We start from the raw sequence: 21,061 nt of genomic DNA, 5'->3' as shown, positions 1-21,061 counted from the left end.
ACTGGCTGTAGTCACTCTGCAGATTTCCTACAGACATTTGGCTGCTAAGCAAGGCAGCATTTAAAAGAAAACTTAACCAAAAGGTCCAGAGTTTATCACCAGTATTACTCTAGAAAATAAAAAACAAAAACAAGGCGGAAAAAAAAAGGTATGACAGTAAAAGAGAAATGTAAATCTGGATATATTCCCACTAGATTTTATTGCTACATACTTTTTAAAGACTTGAGAAAATTACTCTATAAACTTTCTAAGTTGGTCATCTGTCTCCCATTTGTGCTGGCTGCCAAAAATTCATAATGAGGAAAAGGATGGGGGAGGAAGAAATGCATCACAAATCCAGAAAACTGATGCTCATAGTTCAGATGGAAATTCTACACCTGGACAATGTTCACTAAATTATCTACAGAACTGAAACAGAACTTTATTCAAAGCAAGTATTTTTTGTGAAACCCATTTTTCAATAAGCTGTCAAATAAGTCAATTAATGAGGCATTTAGATATTGATTGTCTAAAAATCTCAACACAAACACAAAAAATTCCAAATAATATTTTTCTAGAACTCTTCAGACTGAAAAGTTTCCATTTCATAGGTAGGTGAAACTTCTCTAAACATATACAATTTGTAATAAAACATTTTACTATTCACAAAATGTGACTAATACAACAGACGTGTGTTTTGGCTCTACTTCTGTCTCAGAAAGCAGCTGCTTTGTCTCTAGGCTGAAGCATTTCACAAAATGGATAACATATGCCTTATTAGAGACCTCCAGTTTGTACAATTAATATCTGATTTATAGAAAAAGCCTTAGCAAATATAAAGAGAAAATTACCACAAAGCAGAAAGCTGCCATTTTAACAAAGAACACCAAAAGTAGGATGAGCTACACAGGCTTAGCTTTTGCAAATGTTATGCAAAGTACAACCCCCTGCTCCAGGATATTACCTCTCACCCTGGGAGAGAATGCTGGCAAAAGCTTTTTTACCTCATGGAAAGCACTCCCCAGACTGTCAAACTTTGAGAAAGTGTTCATTTCAACAATTTGGATGTAATGCATAACTTGAACTTAAAGTACATTGACAAAACAGTAACTATAGATAAGGACATCTGGTTTCTCAGTGAAGAGCTTGGAATCTGCTGAAAAGGTAGGTGGACTTTTTTCCTAAAAATAGATTAATTTAGAGCTTAAATAAAACTACAGAAAAGAGGAGAAAAATGCTGTACAAAGATTTATTTTTTAAAATATTGCATGCATATTTGTAATGTTTCAAAGATCATGTTTGCAGCCTCTTCCCCTTTCCTGCCTGAAAAGTGCCCAACCTGTAAAATATTGAGGGTACTATCTTCTCTTGTTAAGTCTCAAATGTAAAGTAAAAGAGAGACTATTGCTATAGAGCATTTAGGTTTGAAAATCCTAATTTTGACAGTAAAGGAAAATGCATTTGAACCTCACATGTTTTAGTTAGTTCATCTATATATATGGCAAATATTTAATATTAACAAAATCATCTTGCTTTTAACAAAAATAAACTGGGAAATAAGCAAATGCAATTAAGAGAATATTTTCTTTATTAGCCGGAAAATGTTTATTTCCCAGTTTCTTCTCATGTTAAGAACAGATTTTATAAAGTTGGAGTCTAATTAAAGGATATCAAGAGTTAAAAGTTGTTCCATGTTCCTTATGTGTTAGAAACCACTGCCAACAAGTCCTCTAGGCTTTAAATATTGTTTTGACGGATTGCATTTTCATTTCCAGTCCCAAAGAAAGTGTTCTCCCGAGTCCAGGCACGAGCAGACCTTCACCAGCTCACTGAAAGACACATACATTGGGCTGGGCAAGAATGGAGACCTTGCAGGCTGCTTTTTTTTTGTTTGTGTTTGTGCCTTTGGTAAATCCAGCACCACCTCTGCAGCAAGAATCCCTCCAGTTTTATGAGTATGATACAGATGTTTCCATGGGAAGCCTGACCCAACAAGATTATGAAATGCAATCCAAGGATATAAGAAAGGTATTTTATTTATATTTTCCATTTAATATTTTTAACTGAAATAAGCATTATGTGAAAAAGGTGTTGTGTGCATGCATGTGAGTTTTATGGAAAAGTCCTAAAATAACAGGGAAGCGTACAATGGGTTCAGACATAGGGAAAGCCACTCAAACTAAAACCACAAAAATATTACCCTTGCCACAGTCTGAGTAAGCCACAGAAGACAGGCTTACACAAATAAGGCTAAAGCATCATTTTAACTCTGCTGTTCTTATATGACTGCAATTGTAAGAGTTTCAAGAACAGGATATATCACTAGCTCAAGAGTTTGAACTATGTTGTATTAACTCAGTGAGTTTGCTTAAAAACAAGGAAGGTGATTTTATTTTATTTCACTCTCAAAGTAATAATTGGATCCCCCTTTTAACTGAACATAACCTGCCAGCATAAACCACAGTTCCTCTTTTGACTTGCCAAACTATCAAGTTTCTTGCCTCAGTTTTTGAGGGGTGGGTGGTTTGGGATTTTTACAGCTCAGCTGCTCAGTTTAGCAGTCCTGAACTTCTATAGAATGTCCAGTGCTTGAAGAATCACTTACACATTAACACTTTCAGGGTTTTAATAAAGTGAATATCCCCTACATCTCACTGCACTCACCAGTATCTCCAAACAGAATATTTTTGTTGGGTGCTCCACATTCCTGCCTCTGAATTTCAATACAAAAGCAGAAGACACAGAGTCAAGCGAGAATTAAGTGAAGTGCCACAACCTCAGCTCCCTGGGACAGTTACAAACCTCACACCCCCATTCAGACCTAACCAGTACACACCAACAGAGGAGGAGATACAACACTGATCAGGGAGAAAAACCAGAAGCAATTGTCTCAAGAGTAGTTGCCAAGGAAAATACCACAGATCCAAACCAAGTAGAAACAGCCCAGTATGAAAAGCTTAAGGAGATTTTCATTAATATTAACTGTACTTGTTACAATAACTTAGTCTGATAAGCAAGAAAAATAAAACAGCAAAAGATAGTAAGTAAAAAATTGCAGCCCAAATATAGAAAAATCACTTTCGTATACCTTTTTAATATTTCCCAATTCTATTTAAATTACAGCTTTCCACTGTTGACTAAAACAATAAGCTACATATTTATAGCAAAAAAATGTCAAAGGTATTTTTAAATCTGACATCTGCCACAGTGATGAAGTAACATGTTTTCATAAACCCATGAGAAAGGGACTATATAAATGACTCTTAACTAGTGGGTGACTATCCACTCAGAAGTAAGACTTAAAAAAATACTAAACCCATTAACTTTAACCAGCTAGGCACAGTATCAGATGACATTTGTTAATAAATTGTTTGCAGAAGATTGCTGCTGCTTCAGTAAAGGAACAAGGAGTATACCTACATGGAAATGGTGCCAACAGATGTGCCACAGACAGATTGAAGTCCTCCTGGCAGTGCTATAAGCTGGAGGTCTTCTGGAGGCCAACAGTTCTGCTTAGGCTAATTCTAGGAATGTAGATGGTCATTATTTCCATCAGGTCAGCTCTCCATTGATATGTTTTCATTGCAAAATAATAAATGAGTTCCTTATGTGCAACAACTACATCAATACAAGTGCCAGTGTTCCCAGTTTAAATCATGGGGTGCACAAACAGATCTTCTATTCATTTATCGCACCAATTTTACTCCCCAAATATTCCAAGTGTTAACTGAAACTGAAATGCATGCCAAATGTTTCCTCAAGCATGCCCAGTCAGAAATCTATCTTGCATACAAATTTAACTCCTTACTGTATGCTTGAACACACAGTTAGAAAAAAGACTTCTACTAAAAACATCAGAAGTAATTTATTACTATGATTTGAAACTACAACCACACCAGTCTTGAATAAAATTTGAGCAATTTAAAACACAAAATCTTGATTTCCACAAGAGAACAGAACCACTCAATTAGATGCTGTCTCACATCTGGACTAACTCATTTCATTGAATATAAACAACCAGAACTTTGTGTTATAAGAGGAATAAATTATTTTGCAGAAATTTGAAGATGGCTGGAGTATTTAGATGTAACGTGCTAATGTGTACGTGCAGTAAAGTGCAAGAGGCAGGTGGAATCTAAGTGTGAGTAAGCCAATATTCCTTCAGTGCATTCCTTACATATCTAAGTAATGAACTTGTGGTTATAATCCAAACAATCTTCTGCACTGATACTCCATACTTAGGGATTTTTGTGGCTGATCAGCAAATGCATTTTAGGAATTTAATAGTATTCTGCAAATTACCAGTTTTAATTTTTGTGACATTTCCCACTGGCAGAGATTAGTAATACATTGTATTCTGCTAAGAAGTCCCATCAAAGACTACTTTGATGGCTCAAGTAGGAGACTCTGCTAGAAATCTTCACCTGGGACAGATAAGCTGTGCCAGCAAATGTTATTCAGTGTCCCTTAGGAGCCTAACCAGCTGCAGTCATACAAGTCCAGCTGTTCTATGAGCAGTCCCTGCCCCCAAAAGTCTCTAGTGGCACAGATAACCTGAAGGACCACGTCTTCATGTGCTTAATCAACCTATCTTTGTGAGCTAACTCCTGCAGAAAGCTGCTGTGAGATTTGCTTTTTGCTGGAGTGTAGCTGGTGATCTGACACCCCCCAGCTTCCCTCCACCCAGCATGGCCAAACTGCTGCCAGAATCCTACTGAGAACCTAAAACTTCCTAACTGAGAACCTAAAACTTCACTAGGGTGAACCAAGCTAGCTCAGACTAGAGCCAAAGGCTGGAGAGGCAGACACAGGGAAGAGCCAAGGGACGGATGATTCACAGGCTAAAAAGGGGTCAAAATGACAGAGGCTGGCCAAGATATTTGTTTCTCAGGCTTTATGTCAAGCCTGAGGGGTTTGTTTTGCAGAATACAAAAATTCCCACAGTAAAGTATACGCAAGCAACTAAATACCAAATAAAACACAGCATCAGAAGGGGCTTGAAAGCTCTTACTTGCACACTGCACTTGTGGGTGAACCACCTGTGAGCCTGAAGGAGGGGAGAATGGGGGGATTAAGAAAACTAGAAGGGGTTCATTTGTCAGCAGGCCCAGTGTGCAAGCAGCTGTCCAACAAAGCACTTTGCTCCTGCCAGGGCCTGGTCCTTAAGCATGTTTAAAGCAAAACAACTTCCATATCTCACAATGTTCTTTCCTGCATGTGTTTCCAATAGCCACGCACACCAAAAATCATATTGGCTTCTTCTGGCCTACAAATATTCCCCACAAAAAAAACCCAAAGGAATGATGCAAGCCAAAAACAACTACCACAGTCAAACTGAAATCTCCTTAACTTTAATGTATGCAAATCACAGGATAAGCCACTGTATCTATACTCTAAATACAGTAATAATAGGTAATTCTCTAAAATTCAGCCAGGTGAAAACCTGACTACTGTTCCCTGCATCACAAGAGGCCTTGTTAGCAGCTCACACCTTAAAACAGACTTACATGCAGATCATGAAAACAAATTATTCAATTTCAGCCAATATCTGCAAGGAATGTCTTTATAAACTAAGCTGTAGTGCAATTGAAAAAGATGCAATGACTATCTCCAGGAGGAATTCTGAATAGCGTTAAATACAAGGACATCTCTGTCATTTTATTGAGATTGTTTGGGTAAAACAACAACAAAATACAGCTTACATTCACAAGAATCCTACTGAATTTTGTATTATATGCAAAATCTTGATCTTCAAAACTCTATTGCTTGTAAATACGCACCACTTACGTATTCCTTCCCACCATATAGACTATGTTTTCTGTTTCTATTTTGTGTCTGCTGTCGTTTTCTGAGAATTTGTGTTCTCTAAAGAGCACTGGCAGCACCTTCCCTTCTTGCCTTTCCAAGTGAATTGGGCACGTATTAAAGTGACAATACATCACATTAGTCATCCAACCTATAAGAGCATTTTGAAAATTAAGTGCCATAAAGAGGTATATTGGAAGAAGCTTAATTTAGAAGATGTTATTTCAGATACTTGTAATGCTCTGTGGCTTTTGGTCTGTGGTTTGTGTTTTAAAATAACAATTGTTCTCTCACAAAGGATGGAACAAACATTTCTCTTGACACTTCCCTAATGCTGCAAAGCGATGACAGCCAGCTCGATGTCCCACCAACAAAGGACACAAGTGAGTTAACTTATATGAATATTGTGATGCCTAAGATATCCAAAAGAATATATTGTAATATAGAAATCTAATATGCAAAGGATGACAAAGGCTACAGAATTAATCCTTTCATTTATGAATATCTTTCATATGCCCTGTGGAAAACCTTCTAACTTCTGATGAAGCAGTCTGAAAAATTTAAAGGAGCCTCAGGTAAACTCTGAACACACAAAGCACAGCTTGTAAGTTTCTCCACAGACTTGCCCAGTCATATTTGCCATTGAGATGTACCCAAGTTAAATAAATTAGACAAGACAACTAAGAAAAACAAAATACATCTCCCACAGTTAACCAAGTGATGATGAAATATGAGGTACTTAAATTAATTCAACGGATTTATTTGAACAATTGGCTATTCTCAAAGTTTACATCTAATGATCAGGGAGATCAATGTTTAAAATACATCAGGAAAATTCTTCACTTGCCAAAGCTTCCTACAGGCTTTGGGTACATTGTCTAGATTTCTCCTGAAAAGCCCCAGTGCTCTCTACACATGAAAAGGACAAAGTTTCTCTGCCAAACAGAGCAGTGAGAAAAAGAGACACGTATTTTGTGTGTCTGTGATCTAAACTTCCAAAAATAACTGATGATTCAGCAAGTGGACTGTCAATCTCCACAAAAGCGCTAATTCAAGGTTAATTATTACCAAACAGCACCTGTCAACAAGCCCCCATCAAAAGCTGAGCAAGTCTCCAAAAACATCAGAGCTTCTAGACAGACAAGCATAAAAGCTATTGCCTTTTTAACAGTGACAACATTGTTTGACATTTTCCATTTCCTACACAAACATGAAAACAAGCCACTAAATTAAAAAACCAAACCACCAAATGGGGCAGAACTCTGCAGACTAAAAATGATGATATTCACAAAGCTAAACCTCAAAATCTTCATTCTGTTCTCTGCAGTGCTGCTGTAAGAAAAATAATTACTGTTAGATGTACTGGGTTGACTTCCCAGTATTGACCAGCCGCTTTTGTAACTTCTCACTGGTTGTAGAAGGTCTTGTTTTTCTGTGTAGTGACAACTACCCCATGGAATGACCTTGCTGTCCACACTGCATTCACTCCAGGGTGGAAGCCAACCAAAGCTCTCAAAATATAGAAAATACAGCACAAGTCACAGCAGTGGTGATGAAACTGGATTAAAAGCCATATTCCTTATATGCATTTGAGTATTGCTGGAAGAAAAGATTAGAGCAAAGTAGAAGTTACTGATACTGTACTACCATGAAGAACAGGACAAGCCAAAAAGGTCTCAAACTACATCAGAAAAAATTTCTTTCTCTGATTAAAACAAAAGCTGTAAAAATCTCAGTATAAAACTAATAGATTGTTCACAGGGCTCGGAGCAACCTGGTCTAGTGGAAGGTGTCCCTATCTGTGGCAGGGGGTTGGAATGAGAAAATCTTTAACATCCCTTCCAACCTAAACCATATATAAACATAATATGTTGGAGTTTTATCAAAAGGTTTAGAGAAAATAGTAGGTAGGAATAACACAGGAAATGAACACATTTCACCTGCCAGAAGTGCTCCAATGCACTTACAATACCGAATGCATGCACTGTCAGATGTTTCTCCTTGTGGGTTTGGTTCCAAATGTGATATTTAACACAGTCACAAAACTTGCAGTTGTCACTTTCACCATACTCTTAGCCAACTAAAGATTTAAACTGAATTCATGCTGATTAATAGCATTTCACATGCTCAGGTAAGATAAGAGATTATACACAGGGAAATCACACACAATAAAAAGAACAAAAACCCAAAAGAGTTGCGAACATAAAATTTTCTCAAAACTTGATGCAAATATAATTTTTTAAAAACCCAACATTAGGAAATCTTCAAAGACACTAGGTGAGTTGAATGAGTTGTAACTGTGTGCTGAACCCCTTGCTGGCAGACCTGCCCACGTGTTTGCTGTGCGTGTGCCTGAGCGGCTCCGTGTACTGCGAGGAGATCGACATCGAGGCCGTGCCACCCCTGCCCAAGGAAACCGCTTATCTCTACGCTCGCTTCAACAAGATCAAAAGGATTGCAGCCTCAGACTTTGCTGACATTAGTAAGTGACACCTCAATTTCCATTTCTGCTTTAGAAGACGAAATGGAAAGGCAAAATGGAAACGCGTTTTGGACCCTGTAAACATCTTAATACTCCCAAATAATTGGGCAAAGAGCAGGTTGCTAAAAATAAAATTCAGCTCTGCATCTCAGCCAGTCTTAAATGACCAGGCATTATTTTTCCTTCAAATGCTCCAGGGACAACTCTGTCAGCTATCTCACTCAACAGCATGACAAATTCTATGATATCTGAAATCATGTTATCTCTAAAACAAAAAGAAGGATTCAGAGTATTTCCCTTTTAATTTTTTCAACTTAAGACCAGGAAAAAATCCAGATATCAATTTTACCCGTATTTTAACAGCATTTGTATTTGTAGATCACAATTTAGATGCTGCAGCCAACAGTATAACATTTAGTGTATACAGCCATACACATTTCACATGCCATGTAATTATAAACTCAATACTTATATTTTAATTTTTTTTTTTTGTATAAAGCTACCTTGAGAAGAATTGATTTTAGTGGAAATAGGATAGAAGAAATAGAAGATGGAGCCTTTTCAAAGCTTCTGCTTTTGGAAGAACTTTCTCTTGCTGAAAATCGACTTGTAAAACTTCCTGTTCTACCTCCCAAACTAACAACATTTAATGCAAACCAAAACAGAATCAAGAGCAGAGGAATCAAAGCAAATGCTTTCAAGGTAAGGAAAAACCCATTAATTTAGGTAACCAAAGTAAACAAAATTAATAACCACACTATTCAGTCTGACACCAAATTATTTTTCTGTATTTTTTGTAATCTAAGAAACAAACTACAATGATGCAGCTTTCCAGCTTTTGCTTTGCTTTTAAGGCCCTATGGAATATCAATCATTTGTGCATTCACTCTCTCATGTCCTCCACATAGAAAACAATTTTCTATGAAATCTCTCACCTGTTTACTTTCTTTCTAACACGTAAAGAAAAAATATTCAAAAATGGATGGCTCAAGTACAGTTCTGAGGACCACAGAAATACTAATAAACAATATATATATATATATATATATAGTACTTAATAGTGGTCTCAACTTTTATAACCAACATGCTGACACTGAAATTTCCCAAACATAGAAGGTCTGTTCTATTAATTTCTTGATAGAATTCAACACTTAGAGCAAAAGTATGACTTTTACTACATCACTTTTAAGTGATCAGAAGAAATTTCTGATGTCTTGTAACAGGCATGAGTTATTTAACCTCAAATAATACCAGCATCAGTAACCTCTCTTTCTGTTTAACAGAAGCTCACAAATTTGGCCTACCTCTACTTAGGACACAACGCACTGGAATCTGTTCCCCTGAACTTACCGGAGAGTCTGCGCATTCTTCACCTTCAGGTATTCCCAAAGGATTTCCTTAACATTCTCTTAGGAAACACATCAGGAGTTACACACTTCAAATCAAACTTGTTCTATTTTAAAACAGTTCCCACTACAGCTTTCCACTGTGCCTCTGAATAAAACAATTTACCATACCAATGTGTATGGCCACAAGCATCCAGAAGTTCAGAAGCTGCTAATTCCCATGCAGTGATTTATTATTGGTTTCTGCACATCAGGGATAGGAAATGACAAAAAGAAGCCATAATCTTTTATCAACAACGTATTTATGTTTTTATTTATAAAAACATTTTGGTTTGCAGTACAACAACATCACCACCATCACGGATGACACATTCTGCAAGTCCAACAACACGCGCTACATCCGCACGCGGATGGATGAGATAAGGATGGAGGGCAACCCCATCGTCCTGGCCAAGCATGTCAATGCCTTCTCCTGCCTGAGGATGCTGCCCGTGGGAACGTACTACTAGCACCGCTCATGTCACTCCACATGCCAGACCCAGGCATGGTAACAACAATCACTTCTTCCTCTGTTTACAAGTTCATATCCTCTCCCTTGCTAATGCTCTTTTCCCTGCATACCCAGGACCTGCTGCTATGTTGCACCATTCTCCTCTGAAATAACCATTTCAAACCAGTCACTTTAGTAGTTATGGTGTCCCTCAAGCTTTCAGAATCTTTTCTGTTAATGAAAGCGTAAAAATATATATATGCACACACATCATCTAAACTTTTATCTCATCATGTACCCTTTAGGTAAATTCCACAAAACTGCTTGTTCTCATTCTTTACCAGCACTCAGAACAACCACCACATTTTACTTTCAGATAAATGCAAGATACTCTTTGAGCAAGTCAAAGAGGAAAAAATACTTCTGAATTCCAATCCCACTCTTTTAATCTGGAGTGATATCTTTTCAGTTGATCTTCAAAGGTGTATTGGATGAAGATGCATATGAGAGAAAGTTATGTTTAGAAACAGAACTTCTCAAAGCTTAAATTCATTAAAGTTTCTTTTAAAATTTGATTTGTGGTAAATGAGAATAACTCCCATTTAGGTTTAGTAAACCAAGCAACTGGAAGTTTGCAAAGATGTTTTAGATTTCCTCCTACTATTTTGTTTTGAAAAGAACATGTGTTTTATTTTTACACAATGTATTTTTAAGTGAAATATGTATGTTTTGCTGAGCTGTTCTCACAAGAGCTGTTTTTGCAACACCAACTTCCTATTTTAAAGCAACAGTCTATGTACAGCATACTAGACTCAAATATATTAGTTATTGACTAATGATGTAGACCAAGCCTTGGTTCCACAGCTTCTCCTGACAGGAAATGTGACAATATGGTTAAGAGCAAAGCTGAATTCATATGCTTACCTGTAAATAAGTATGATTTCATCTAGATGTCAGAGCAAAGAAAGAGAATTACCCTTCTACAACAATAGTTCTGATCATTAGGGAAAATCAACACAGACATTGGAATTAAAAAGAAAAGTTGATTCCATCATTAATCTGAAATGAGAGATAACTTCATACATTTCCCTCAACTACCTGAACATATGCAGCATATTAAAAACACAAATTGACACGTACAGGCCTCAACACTCAGTTCATCTAAAACTGGCCATCATTGATAAAGGGCACAATGTTTTTAATTCCACAGCTGTACATTCCTGACATCCAGCTTCTCCCCTCCAATACCTACCACAGATGTAAAGCCTACAGACAAATGAATGCCAAAGGTGTGCTAGTTACTATTACCACATCAGCTTTGTACTAATTTTGAAGCTAGTATAGATTCCTAACTTGTAGAAATAGTTAAGCATCAAATGCATGATGATGTGTCACTACATCTAGAATACTGATTTTATAAGATATTTTGTATTAGTTTTATTTATCTTATTTAGCTAAGCCTTGATTTGTTAGTGCTTGTGCTTTGAGGAATTGATGTCCACTTTTTTTCTGAACACATAGTTTTGCCCTGAACCCATTACCCAAAAAAAACAACAATCTCCAGTATTTTCCACTTTAAGTTGTTTCGTGTAACAAGAAGGAAATTCCATTGTCTTAATTGAGAACAAAACCGTCCTGCAGCAATACTTGGTTTTCATTTTTCCACATAAATCATAAACCTTTGATGTTCCCAGGTTTTTAGCTAAACGTAAAAAACAACTTCAAAGCATGTAAAAATATATTCCAACGTCAAGCCAAATTTCTATCTGGAAAGAATTAAACCCATCAATTCTCTCACATCTCTTGTGATAAACACCTAAGATGGAAAAAACACAGTTATAAGTATGATAATGTTACATAAGCAGCAGTCTCTGATCTTATTCTCATCACAAATCATTGCTTCTAAAACTCTTTCCAGTATTAATATGATCAGTAAATATTACCAAAAATGTGTATGCACAAATAAATGCATATTATTCTAATACACAGACATGTAAACAATCTAATACCTACCCACTGCCACACAACTAATTTTGCATTAAAATGTTGTATATATTTTTGAAACCTACTAATTATCATCAGTAATGCTAATTAATGCTCTTAACACTTTGAGCGAACCAAAGTAGACTAGTGGTACTTTCTGAATGCCTCATGCAGGCTCCAAGTTCTCTGATGTGTTTTACTTCACTTCCCCTATTCACAGCAAGTTAATCAAAAACATGAAGTGAAAAAAGCTTCAGTAGGGAGGATTTCCACCTCCTATTTCTGTGACCAGTACTAATATCAAGCTGAATGTAAACTGTTCTGTTTTTTCCTATCACTCATTTCTGTTCTGTATTTCCAATAAAACTTGAATTTTTGTCCTTGTTTATCAGTATCAGCTTCAACAACCTGCTCTTCCAGCCTTGCCAACATGTTTCAGTTGTTCAGCCTCACAGCACACTAAGGCTAGAAGATTATTTGCACATGTAAATCCATTTTACAGACATATTTATTGTGACAATAGCAAGACCTGCCATACAGAATACTTGGGGAACACTCCATTTTTGCTCCTTCAAAACCTACTTTGAATTGACCTTGAATTGCCATTAATCTCAGAACATTCAATAATACTTGAAGCACTCCTCCACTTCTATGTTACCCCTTCCTTCTCAAGTATCAAAACAGGAAAGAAAAAATAAACTACTTTTGGTGTTTTTACACTACACTCTGAAGAAAATATCAGAAACAATTTTATTTCTACATAGAAGCCTTGGCAATTATCTTTGAAAAATAAACAGATTAACAGTAAAGCTAGAAACCCAAGACTCCCCCCAAAGAAGTTTTCTCTCCAAACAGGGGAGTCTAAAGAGCAGGTAGGGGGGAAAAAAAGAAATACAAAGATTACAGACTCATTTTTAATGTTGTGTAAGTGTGAATATTAACAGGATAGACTCTTGAGTTGGTTTTATGCATATATTAACAACATATGTCTAATTGCTTTCCCACAAATTACTGAAACCATTAAATTACAAATATACATTCTCCTTGTCAATTTTGTTATTTGAATTGTCAATTTTGATCCTTGAAAAGTATTATTAATCCTCCTATCTGAGAAAGTCTTCTGCTTCAAAATGAAATGATTAGTAATGCTAACAAAAATAAGAAGGCCGAAAATACTCTTCATAAGCACACAGTCAGTCATATTTGGTAAATATTCTCTCAAATTGGTTTGCCTTTCAACTTTATCCTTATATTTGCCCATGGAAATAATACTACCTTTATAAGGAACATCTGTAATACTGACAAACTTGTAAGGTCTTCAGTGAATTATCTTCACACATCTTTTAGCAATTAGTAGACATTTTCATTGTTCATACTCAACAGCTGAACAAACACTTTTTAAAACTCCTTATCTAACAACAATTTGAAAATTGTCTCCAAATCCATCTTTTTTCTGTTTTTTTCTTTTTATTGTTTTTTAAAATGAGAATTATTTACAACAGTTCACCAAATCACTGTCCCAGAAACCACAGTCACTGCTGATGTAAGGATCAGAAAGCATCAAGGGAAGCTGGGAAAAACAATCACAAAGACCAAAAGCTCTTGGTGCTCTACCTTTTCTACAGAGGGATTAGAGAAAAACCCTCACACAAAAACCAGCAGGATTAGGCAATGCCAGTTTATTGCTCAGCTGGGGATTGGATTTTTTTTTTTTAGTATTGTCAGAAAATAAATATAAAATTATTTATTTTTATAAATATAAAATAGTTATATTTTATATTTATATTCTATTTTATATTTTATTTATATTATCCAATCAGATAATACGAATTTATATTATCTGATTGGATAATATAAATTCATTAATCTGGCATGGAACTCAAAGGCCTAAAAGACTGAAAAAATAGGAAATTATGCAGTTCCTACTCGATACTACAGCTGAAAAGATGGTGTAGAGCTTAATGACAGTAAATTCTTGATGTACATAAAACACAGCAAAGAAACCACAGACAATTAAACATCCTTCTCTAGCATAAAGCAGCATATAAGATGCTTTGTGTCTATAAGACTGTAGTATTTTTACTACAAGGATTAGTTACTTATCTTAAAACCAACACAAAGCCAAAAAAACAAGCCAAATACCAATTAGCCAAATTTAAAACCAAGCTCAAGTACTATGTTCCAGTTAGGAGGGAGGAACAAATTCCCATACAAGTAAAACACTCCAGAACTGAAAGTGCTGTCGCCCTAGCACACGCTGACACATCTTCAAGACAAACAGATCTAATCCTTCAAAACCAACATTTACATGCCAAAGACTACAAGTGTTATTTTCTTTTAATTTCTTCTTTATCCTTTTTTTTAAAAATCAAAATAGAATATAATACCAAAGCAACTATCTTACTCCTTCACAGGAAGGCACAGTCTTATTTTCCTCCACCCCTGAGGAACACAGCAATTTCTGCTCAATTTCCCCATGACCACAACACAAATTTTTACCACCACATACAAAATTAAGATGACCTATTCTGATAAAGACAGCCAGTTTCACCTCCAATGCTCTGTCTTAATAAACTTCTTAAAGCAATAAATACTGTACTAATAAATAAAGACTTGATAGACACTACCTTGAAATGCAGGAAGGTCCGTCTACGATGCTCATGCCACTCAGCATAGGTTAAAAGGCTTCTGAAAAATGTTAGAAGATCTCCACGTTCTTCAGCGCTATAAAACAAAAATATATTGTTTAACACAATGCTAATCATGATGTATCAATTCTATAGCCTAAAATTCACACTTAAAAAAAATTAGTATTGTTTGATTATGAAGTAGAAACGACCCAAAATAAGAATGACAAAGCTGAAAAAAAGCCAAGTGTAATAATTGAAAAAGAGGTTAAAGAACACATTCCTAAACCAGTGTTTCTCATGTTAGTCTTATGTGTAAAACGTGGGAACAAAGTAGTCACCTGCAAATTCTTAGTTTGATTTTATTCTTGTTCAACTTGTTTTCTAAATAAATTCTAAGATGTTGCATAGTAAAATCTGGACCTGCAAATTGGTAAGATTTCCCAAGTTGTATCACTAACATTCAGATATTCCCAAAATCTTTGTCCTAACCAACTAACTCTACATGACATGTTACTTTCAGCTTTTCAAGATTAACCTTGCAGCTTCAGTAGAAAAGAAGGCCTGATCACACAGCGCATCTAAAGCAAAACTTTTGTTAGACAGTTAAATCTTGATGTGATCTTGTCTCCAGAGCAGAGGGGCTCCAGCCCTCTGAACATCTTCCTAACTCTCCTCTGGACCTGCTCCAACACAGGACCATTTTCCTTCTTATGCTGGGGTGAGAGTGGGAAGGAAAGGTAGACATAAATATTTATTTTTTAGATTTCTAGTAAGGATCAGGATGGAGAAAGGAAAAGATACATATATAATATAAGGTGACAAACTGTCAGCACACCCAGGCTGTTGGGGAAAGGAGGAAAAGCTCATAAAGGGTGTGCAGTTTTCATTGAACAAATGCACCCAGAATGTTTAACTCCACCAAAACCACATGTCAACATACGTGAAGTAACAGGATTATTTAACCATAAAGGTGAATGGCTTCATGTCATTGTTGATATGAAGCCACAGACTATTAGCCATCATCAAAATACACCTGGCAAGCACTGCTTTGGAAGTACAAATATTTATTTTGGTTACTAATACAGTATTTTAAAAGTTCACAAACCCTGACTGATGAAGATACTTGTCTGATGTCTGGGAATATTTCAGGAAATTAAAGTATTTAAATTCTAATGTAAATTTGACTTCTAAGTTTGAAATTAGATATTCTTTTTGGATTTTCAGAACAGCTGAGAGCAGAGACTTGAGGCATTTGCAGCAGTGGATTACCAAGTCAGTTCAGCCTTCCCAGGGTGAACTGTGCCTCCAATCCAGCTCTATTTAATATACAGGGACAGCAGAACTCAACATATTACATAAAGAAACTGGGAAAAAAATACATTAAGGTCATTCAGATATTGAAAATGTGAAAGAAAAGCCAAACAAGTTTTATCCTAGCCTGGAAAGAACAGCATCATTAAAGGAAGTTACCACAGTAGTCACAGCTGCCAACAAAAATCAGGCCAAGATGAAAAAAAATGCTGGCAGCACTGGGAAAAGTGAGTCCCTGGAACAACACAGACACACTGATTTACAATAGATCCTTAGCTCTGGTCTGGGAGCTGTTTTTAACCACAACTCTGAATTGTACATTCAAAGTCTACACATTCTATAGGAACTGTGGATCCCCGGTAACAGCTGCCCACATCTCCATGCCTGGAGAACAGATTCCACACAAACTGCACCAGGCCTTTTCAATCTCCACTTGTTTGTGAAACAGAGTAACACAAAGCTTTGTTACAAAGCTCAAATTATTTTTTAAGGACTTGGCAATTTTTATAAATATCCACATTTTGACCTTGTTTTAGCATTTTTTTTAGCTTATTTCTTTTTTTGACTCAAAATAATTTTTAGGTGATGCAGCAGATGAAAATTTTCAAGACTAGATCATCAACAGAAAGAAAAAGTTTTGTATAGAAGTTCAAAGAATCAGTATCAAATATAGAAGTTAGTCAAGCAATGTATCTGAGGATGTACTTTTCTCACATAGCACTTTCAAGAGAGAAAACTGAACTCAGTGTTTAGAAAGGAGGAATCTGTTGGCAAGAATAGCTGTCTGTAGAGATCCATATAGGCAAAAGAGTAAGAGAATGCATAAGAGCACCAGTTCAGTGAACTCTCACAGCATTGAATCTACCCATAAACAGTAATTCCTAATTAGCCCAAATTAGCCTAATTCCTCCTGTTGAAGTCAACTACACTAAATGCTAAAATACCAAGAAAACATGGTATAAAGTAACAAGGAAGTAAGAGAGTGGATGGTAAAATTCAAGTTTGTATTTTTCTTTTTACTTTGAAAGAATTTAGCATTACAAAAATCCATGTGGAACAGAAAACACTTGTCTCCAACACAAACATCCATGTTACAGAGAAGTCATCCAAAACCAGCTAGAAGGATATTCAGGCAGAGAGTAACTCTGTCAGGTTAAAATCATAGGCTCTTAAAATTAGGTTAAAATGGGCTCTTCATCCAAACATCTTTTCACTTTCACAAAATAGCAGCAAAACACAGAAGTATGTAAGAAATCTAACTGTTGTAAAAGTACCTAAGCCTCCTTTAATGTGTTCCTTTACCTATTTTAAGGGAGAAATCTATTTTAAGTCACTGCAGAATGCAAGACTTCCTACATTAACATAGAAAACCAAAGCACCATTCAAAGCTGGGGGCAGAATTCCTGTTTCACTTCATTTGCAAGAGACCTTGCCCATGCAGCATTTAATAAAATGCATATTTCCTAAATCTTGCACTCTTACAGATTCTAACTAGTTAGTAAAAAGAAAGAGCAATTTTCATACTGCTTAAAATCTCTACTTGCCTGAGTAATCCATGCAAAGGTTAACTCCCCCAACAATTAATGGGGTGTCAAGTCAAAAAAAGGAAAAAGGACTAATAAGAGTTTTTTTTTAGATGTTGTGATTCTCAACACTAGTAAAGTATAACATTAAGTGATAACTGATGCCAAGGGAACACAAGTGAAATACAAAAAAAGACAAATATTGTGATTCCATTTGCATACATCTGCTATTGTCAAAAATTATTAAAGAAATTCTATAAAAATACATCCATTTTTTAAAATGTACAACTCTTATACAGAGATGTACTATTTGTATATAGCAGCAGTACCTGCAGACTGTTGAATTTTGCTTTACTTAAAAAGATAATGCTCAAGTGTTCTAGCATTCCTCTATTTTCTTCTAAAGCAGGAACTGAATGCCAAATTTTTAACTCTGCTGCTCTTAAAGAGCATTTTCTGACATGTAATATGAAAAAAACCAAAGCCAAAAAAATTAGAAAACTGAGGAGGAAAAAAATCCCAGCCAGGATACAAAACAGAACAGAACTAGATAATGGATTTGGCAAGACTGGGCCAAGGAAGCGAAAGGAGAAAACAAATTGGTAGGGAGGCTAAAAATGAACAAAACAGACCAGATTCAGCTGGTCAGGAATGGAGGGAAAAATAGGGAAGAGGTAGGAATTTTAGGAACAGACTAAAGAACAAAGGCCTAGTTGGGGAAAGTCTGAAACTGAACATGAGGGGATTACAACTTAGAAAAAGAAATGAGGAGCAGCCCAACAAGGGGACTGAGCAAACAGGACCTGAAGGGACATCACAAACTCAGGCAATGGAGCAGGGGGTGCTCTCAAACAGGCACTGCCAGCACACACTGTGGCCAGGACAAGGCACACAGGAAAAATTAAATTTGAAGGTGTTGTGAGGGAACAAAATGAAGTTGTTCCCCACCCCCAAATTTCCTGTATTTTTCAACCTACTGACCCCACTGATCCTATTAGCCACGTGGCTGCAAGGGTATCTGCAGACACAAAGCCAACAGGTGGCATGTGCAAAGGGAGGCTCAGAAGAAGACACTGCTTGCTTTGTTGACAACTTCTATCATTCATGAAAACTTGTATTTATTTATTACTGGCACAAGGTGAAAAAGGAGGAGACAGGGACAAGACAGCTTTGCTCCAGCCAGGATGAAATAAAGTCTGCCACTACTTCAACACATTCCCTTCCAGTGTGACTATTAAATTCCAATACACTTCTGCTGTCATAAAACACTCATGAATAAAACAGGGCAATTTCCTCTTCTAAATCCCACTTCTTGAGAGCAATCAACTGTTCTTCCCAGTTACACCACAGCCTTTAGTAGGTTTTTATGGAAATCTCAAAGCCTTTAAGCAAAAAAATCAGTTTTCAGTAGTCTACTGAAGTCTGAGCTAACTCAATAGACCTCTCCCTTCACCCATCTGTTGGGCCTTCCCCTCCCTCCCCAAGACCAAAAAATAACAGAAAACAAAAGAAACAAAAAAAAATAATTAAATCAACTACTCAGTGATAATGGATTTGTTCTCAGAACAGCTTGCTAGCAGAATTTAGTGGAATACTGCAGACAAATAATTTGATCATTTACTCATCATGTTACCACAAGAAGTTGGCATACTCCAGAAAACAATATAAAACAGCATTCATTTATACATTTAAGTTTTAGTATGCTAATTTTCTTAAGCCATTGTACAAATACACTATTTCATGTTTTTAAATTATATACTTTTCAGATAATAGTGAAATAAATCCTGATGCCAATAAGAGAAAAGGAATTGAGAACAGAGAATCAGAACCAGGCAAATACTGGAGAGGGGTTCTGGATGTGCACTTTAGGCATTACCCACACTGCACATCTGCAGCTTACCTACACATCTGAGGAACAATTGTATTAATTAAAGTGCAGTAGCTGAGATTACCATATTACCTTTCTCTTCAAAAAGCTAAAACACACTATAGTCCAGAGCCTGGCTCTGTTTAACCTGAATTTGTAATGATACTTCCAGATCTTGAAAATCACGTGCCTTTCATTTTCAGGATACAGAAAAGGGATAGGAAGTGTTTAGGTTGGGCTCAGGACACATCACATAAAGACATTGACTGCCAGCAATTTACATAAGAACTCAGTACTGCATTTAGGATCTCATATTCCAAACAATAACTTGCCTTGAGCAAAAAATTCCATCTTACCTTGAAACAAACTTGCTCACATTTGAATCTTCTCTGGATTCCATTATAATGCTGAGATCACTAACAACAGCAGACACTTTCTCATTGTTCTAGATTGGAGAAGTAACAACAAAATATTTTAGAAGTTTCTCTGGCAAGGAGAAAAATGTCTGTTTACATATAAAAAAAACCAGAAAAAGGTAGATATAAATGCTGGTAAGTACTATAATCCTTAAAACAGCAATTTTTAAACTATGTTTTGTGTGTGTGAACAGTTTGTTTCTTTCATTTTAAGAGTAGTATTATTATTCACACAAGACTTTTGGAATAATACCCAAGTTTGTCAGCATAGAGACTATATATGTATAAAGGAAGGGTCATTACATCCTTTAACATCAATCCCACTTCTTTAAGATTCTTCTCATTTTTCAACACAACCTTTAGTTGCCTAAAAATATATATCAAAAAATTCACATATGAGGTTTTATCTGTTAGTTTTGGGCTGGTTTTTAAATTTTAAACCCTATAGTTTTGTCTCAAAATATTGTCCTTTTTTACAATTGCTGTTACTTAGAAATATGTGCAGGATAATAAAATTATTCTAAATTAACTAATAAGCTGTTAAAGAATGAGAACATTTCTACTGGTCAGGGTAGAAACAAAGACACAAAATAAGTTAACTCTCTTTTCTACACATTCTTGAACACACCAAAGTAATGGATTAGATAACAGTGAATGAAAAAGCTTAAAATCATGGTTTGAAGACCATAGGAAATGCCTCACTTGAAACTTCTTACACCAAGTCACTACAAGCAAATGGGAATGACAAGAGAGGACTGCACACCCATTTCAGCAATCCCTGTACTGCTTGGACAGAAGCCATGCTAACACAGCCATCAGATGGAAATCTAAAGATAGGAAAAGCAAAGCAAGGCACTACAGGGATTAGTTGGATGTACTGAATAACATCAGGAAAAATCATTTTAGGTTTAGAGCACAAGGTACAACGGGGGGATGGAGGTGTGGAGAAGCTGCAAGAAGTCACAAGCTAATGTGCCACCCTCTGAAGGGATTGGTTTGCCAGTGGGGGGGGGTGGGTAACTAACATGCCAAAATGCCATTGTGAGGCCAAATAAAAAGATTTAAAAGGAAAGCTCTGGGCAAGAAAGAAACTCTATTTAAATGAGTGCTTTCCCAAATGGCTTAGACTTGTTTTTCCTGATTTTTAAGCTCATGTCCTCTCCTAATACCATGGAACTGAGTTAACTCTAGGGTGACTTCACTACTAGAATAAATAGCTACAGTTAACA

At 36.1% G+C, this 21,061-nt stretch overlaps 2 protein-coding genes across 2 annotated transcripts in view; one reads left to right on the top strand and one right to left on the bottom strand.

Annotated features, from left to right (window-relative positions):
- CENPP (centromere protein P) overlaps nt 1-21,061 on the bottom strand; it is a 111,825-nt gene that overhangs the window by 86,661 nt on the left and 4,103 nt on the right. Inside the window, exons 5-6 of the mRNA XM_015640546.3 lie at nt 19,773-19,861; nt 14,713-14,809 (exon numbers count right to left, since the gene is read on the bottom strand). Coding sequence (XP_015496032.1) covers nt 14,713-14,809; nt 19,773-19,861 — 186 coding nt within the window. The remainder of the gene's footprint in view (nt 1-14,712; nt 14,810-19,772; nt 19,862-21,061) is intronic.
- OGN (osteoglycin) lies at nt 795-12,476 on the top strand. The gene is made up of 7 exons (XM_015640545.3): nt 795-1,143; nt 1,755-2,007; nt 6,083-6,167; nt 8,108-8,266; nt 8,766-8,968; nt 9,550-9,645; nt 9,951-12,476. The coding sequence occupies exons 2-7, from the start codon at nt 1,840-1,842 to the stop codon at nt 10,119-10,121; spliced, it is 882 nt and encodes a 293-aa protein (XP_015496031.1). The 5' UTR covers nt 795-1,143; nt 1,755-1,839; the 3' UTR covers nt 10,122-12,476.

This window comes from Parus major, chromosome 12, assembly GCF_001522545.3.
Source record: "Parus major isolate Abel chromosome 12, Parus_major1.1, whole genome shotgun sequence".
Classification (NCBI taxonomy): Eukaryota; Metazoa; Chordata; class Aves; order Passeriformes; family Paridae; genus Parus; species Parus major.
The sequence above is the reverse complement of the archived record's forward strand: the minus strand, read 5'-3'. Positions and strand labels throughout refer to the sequence as shown.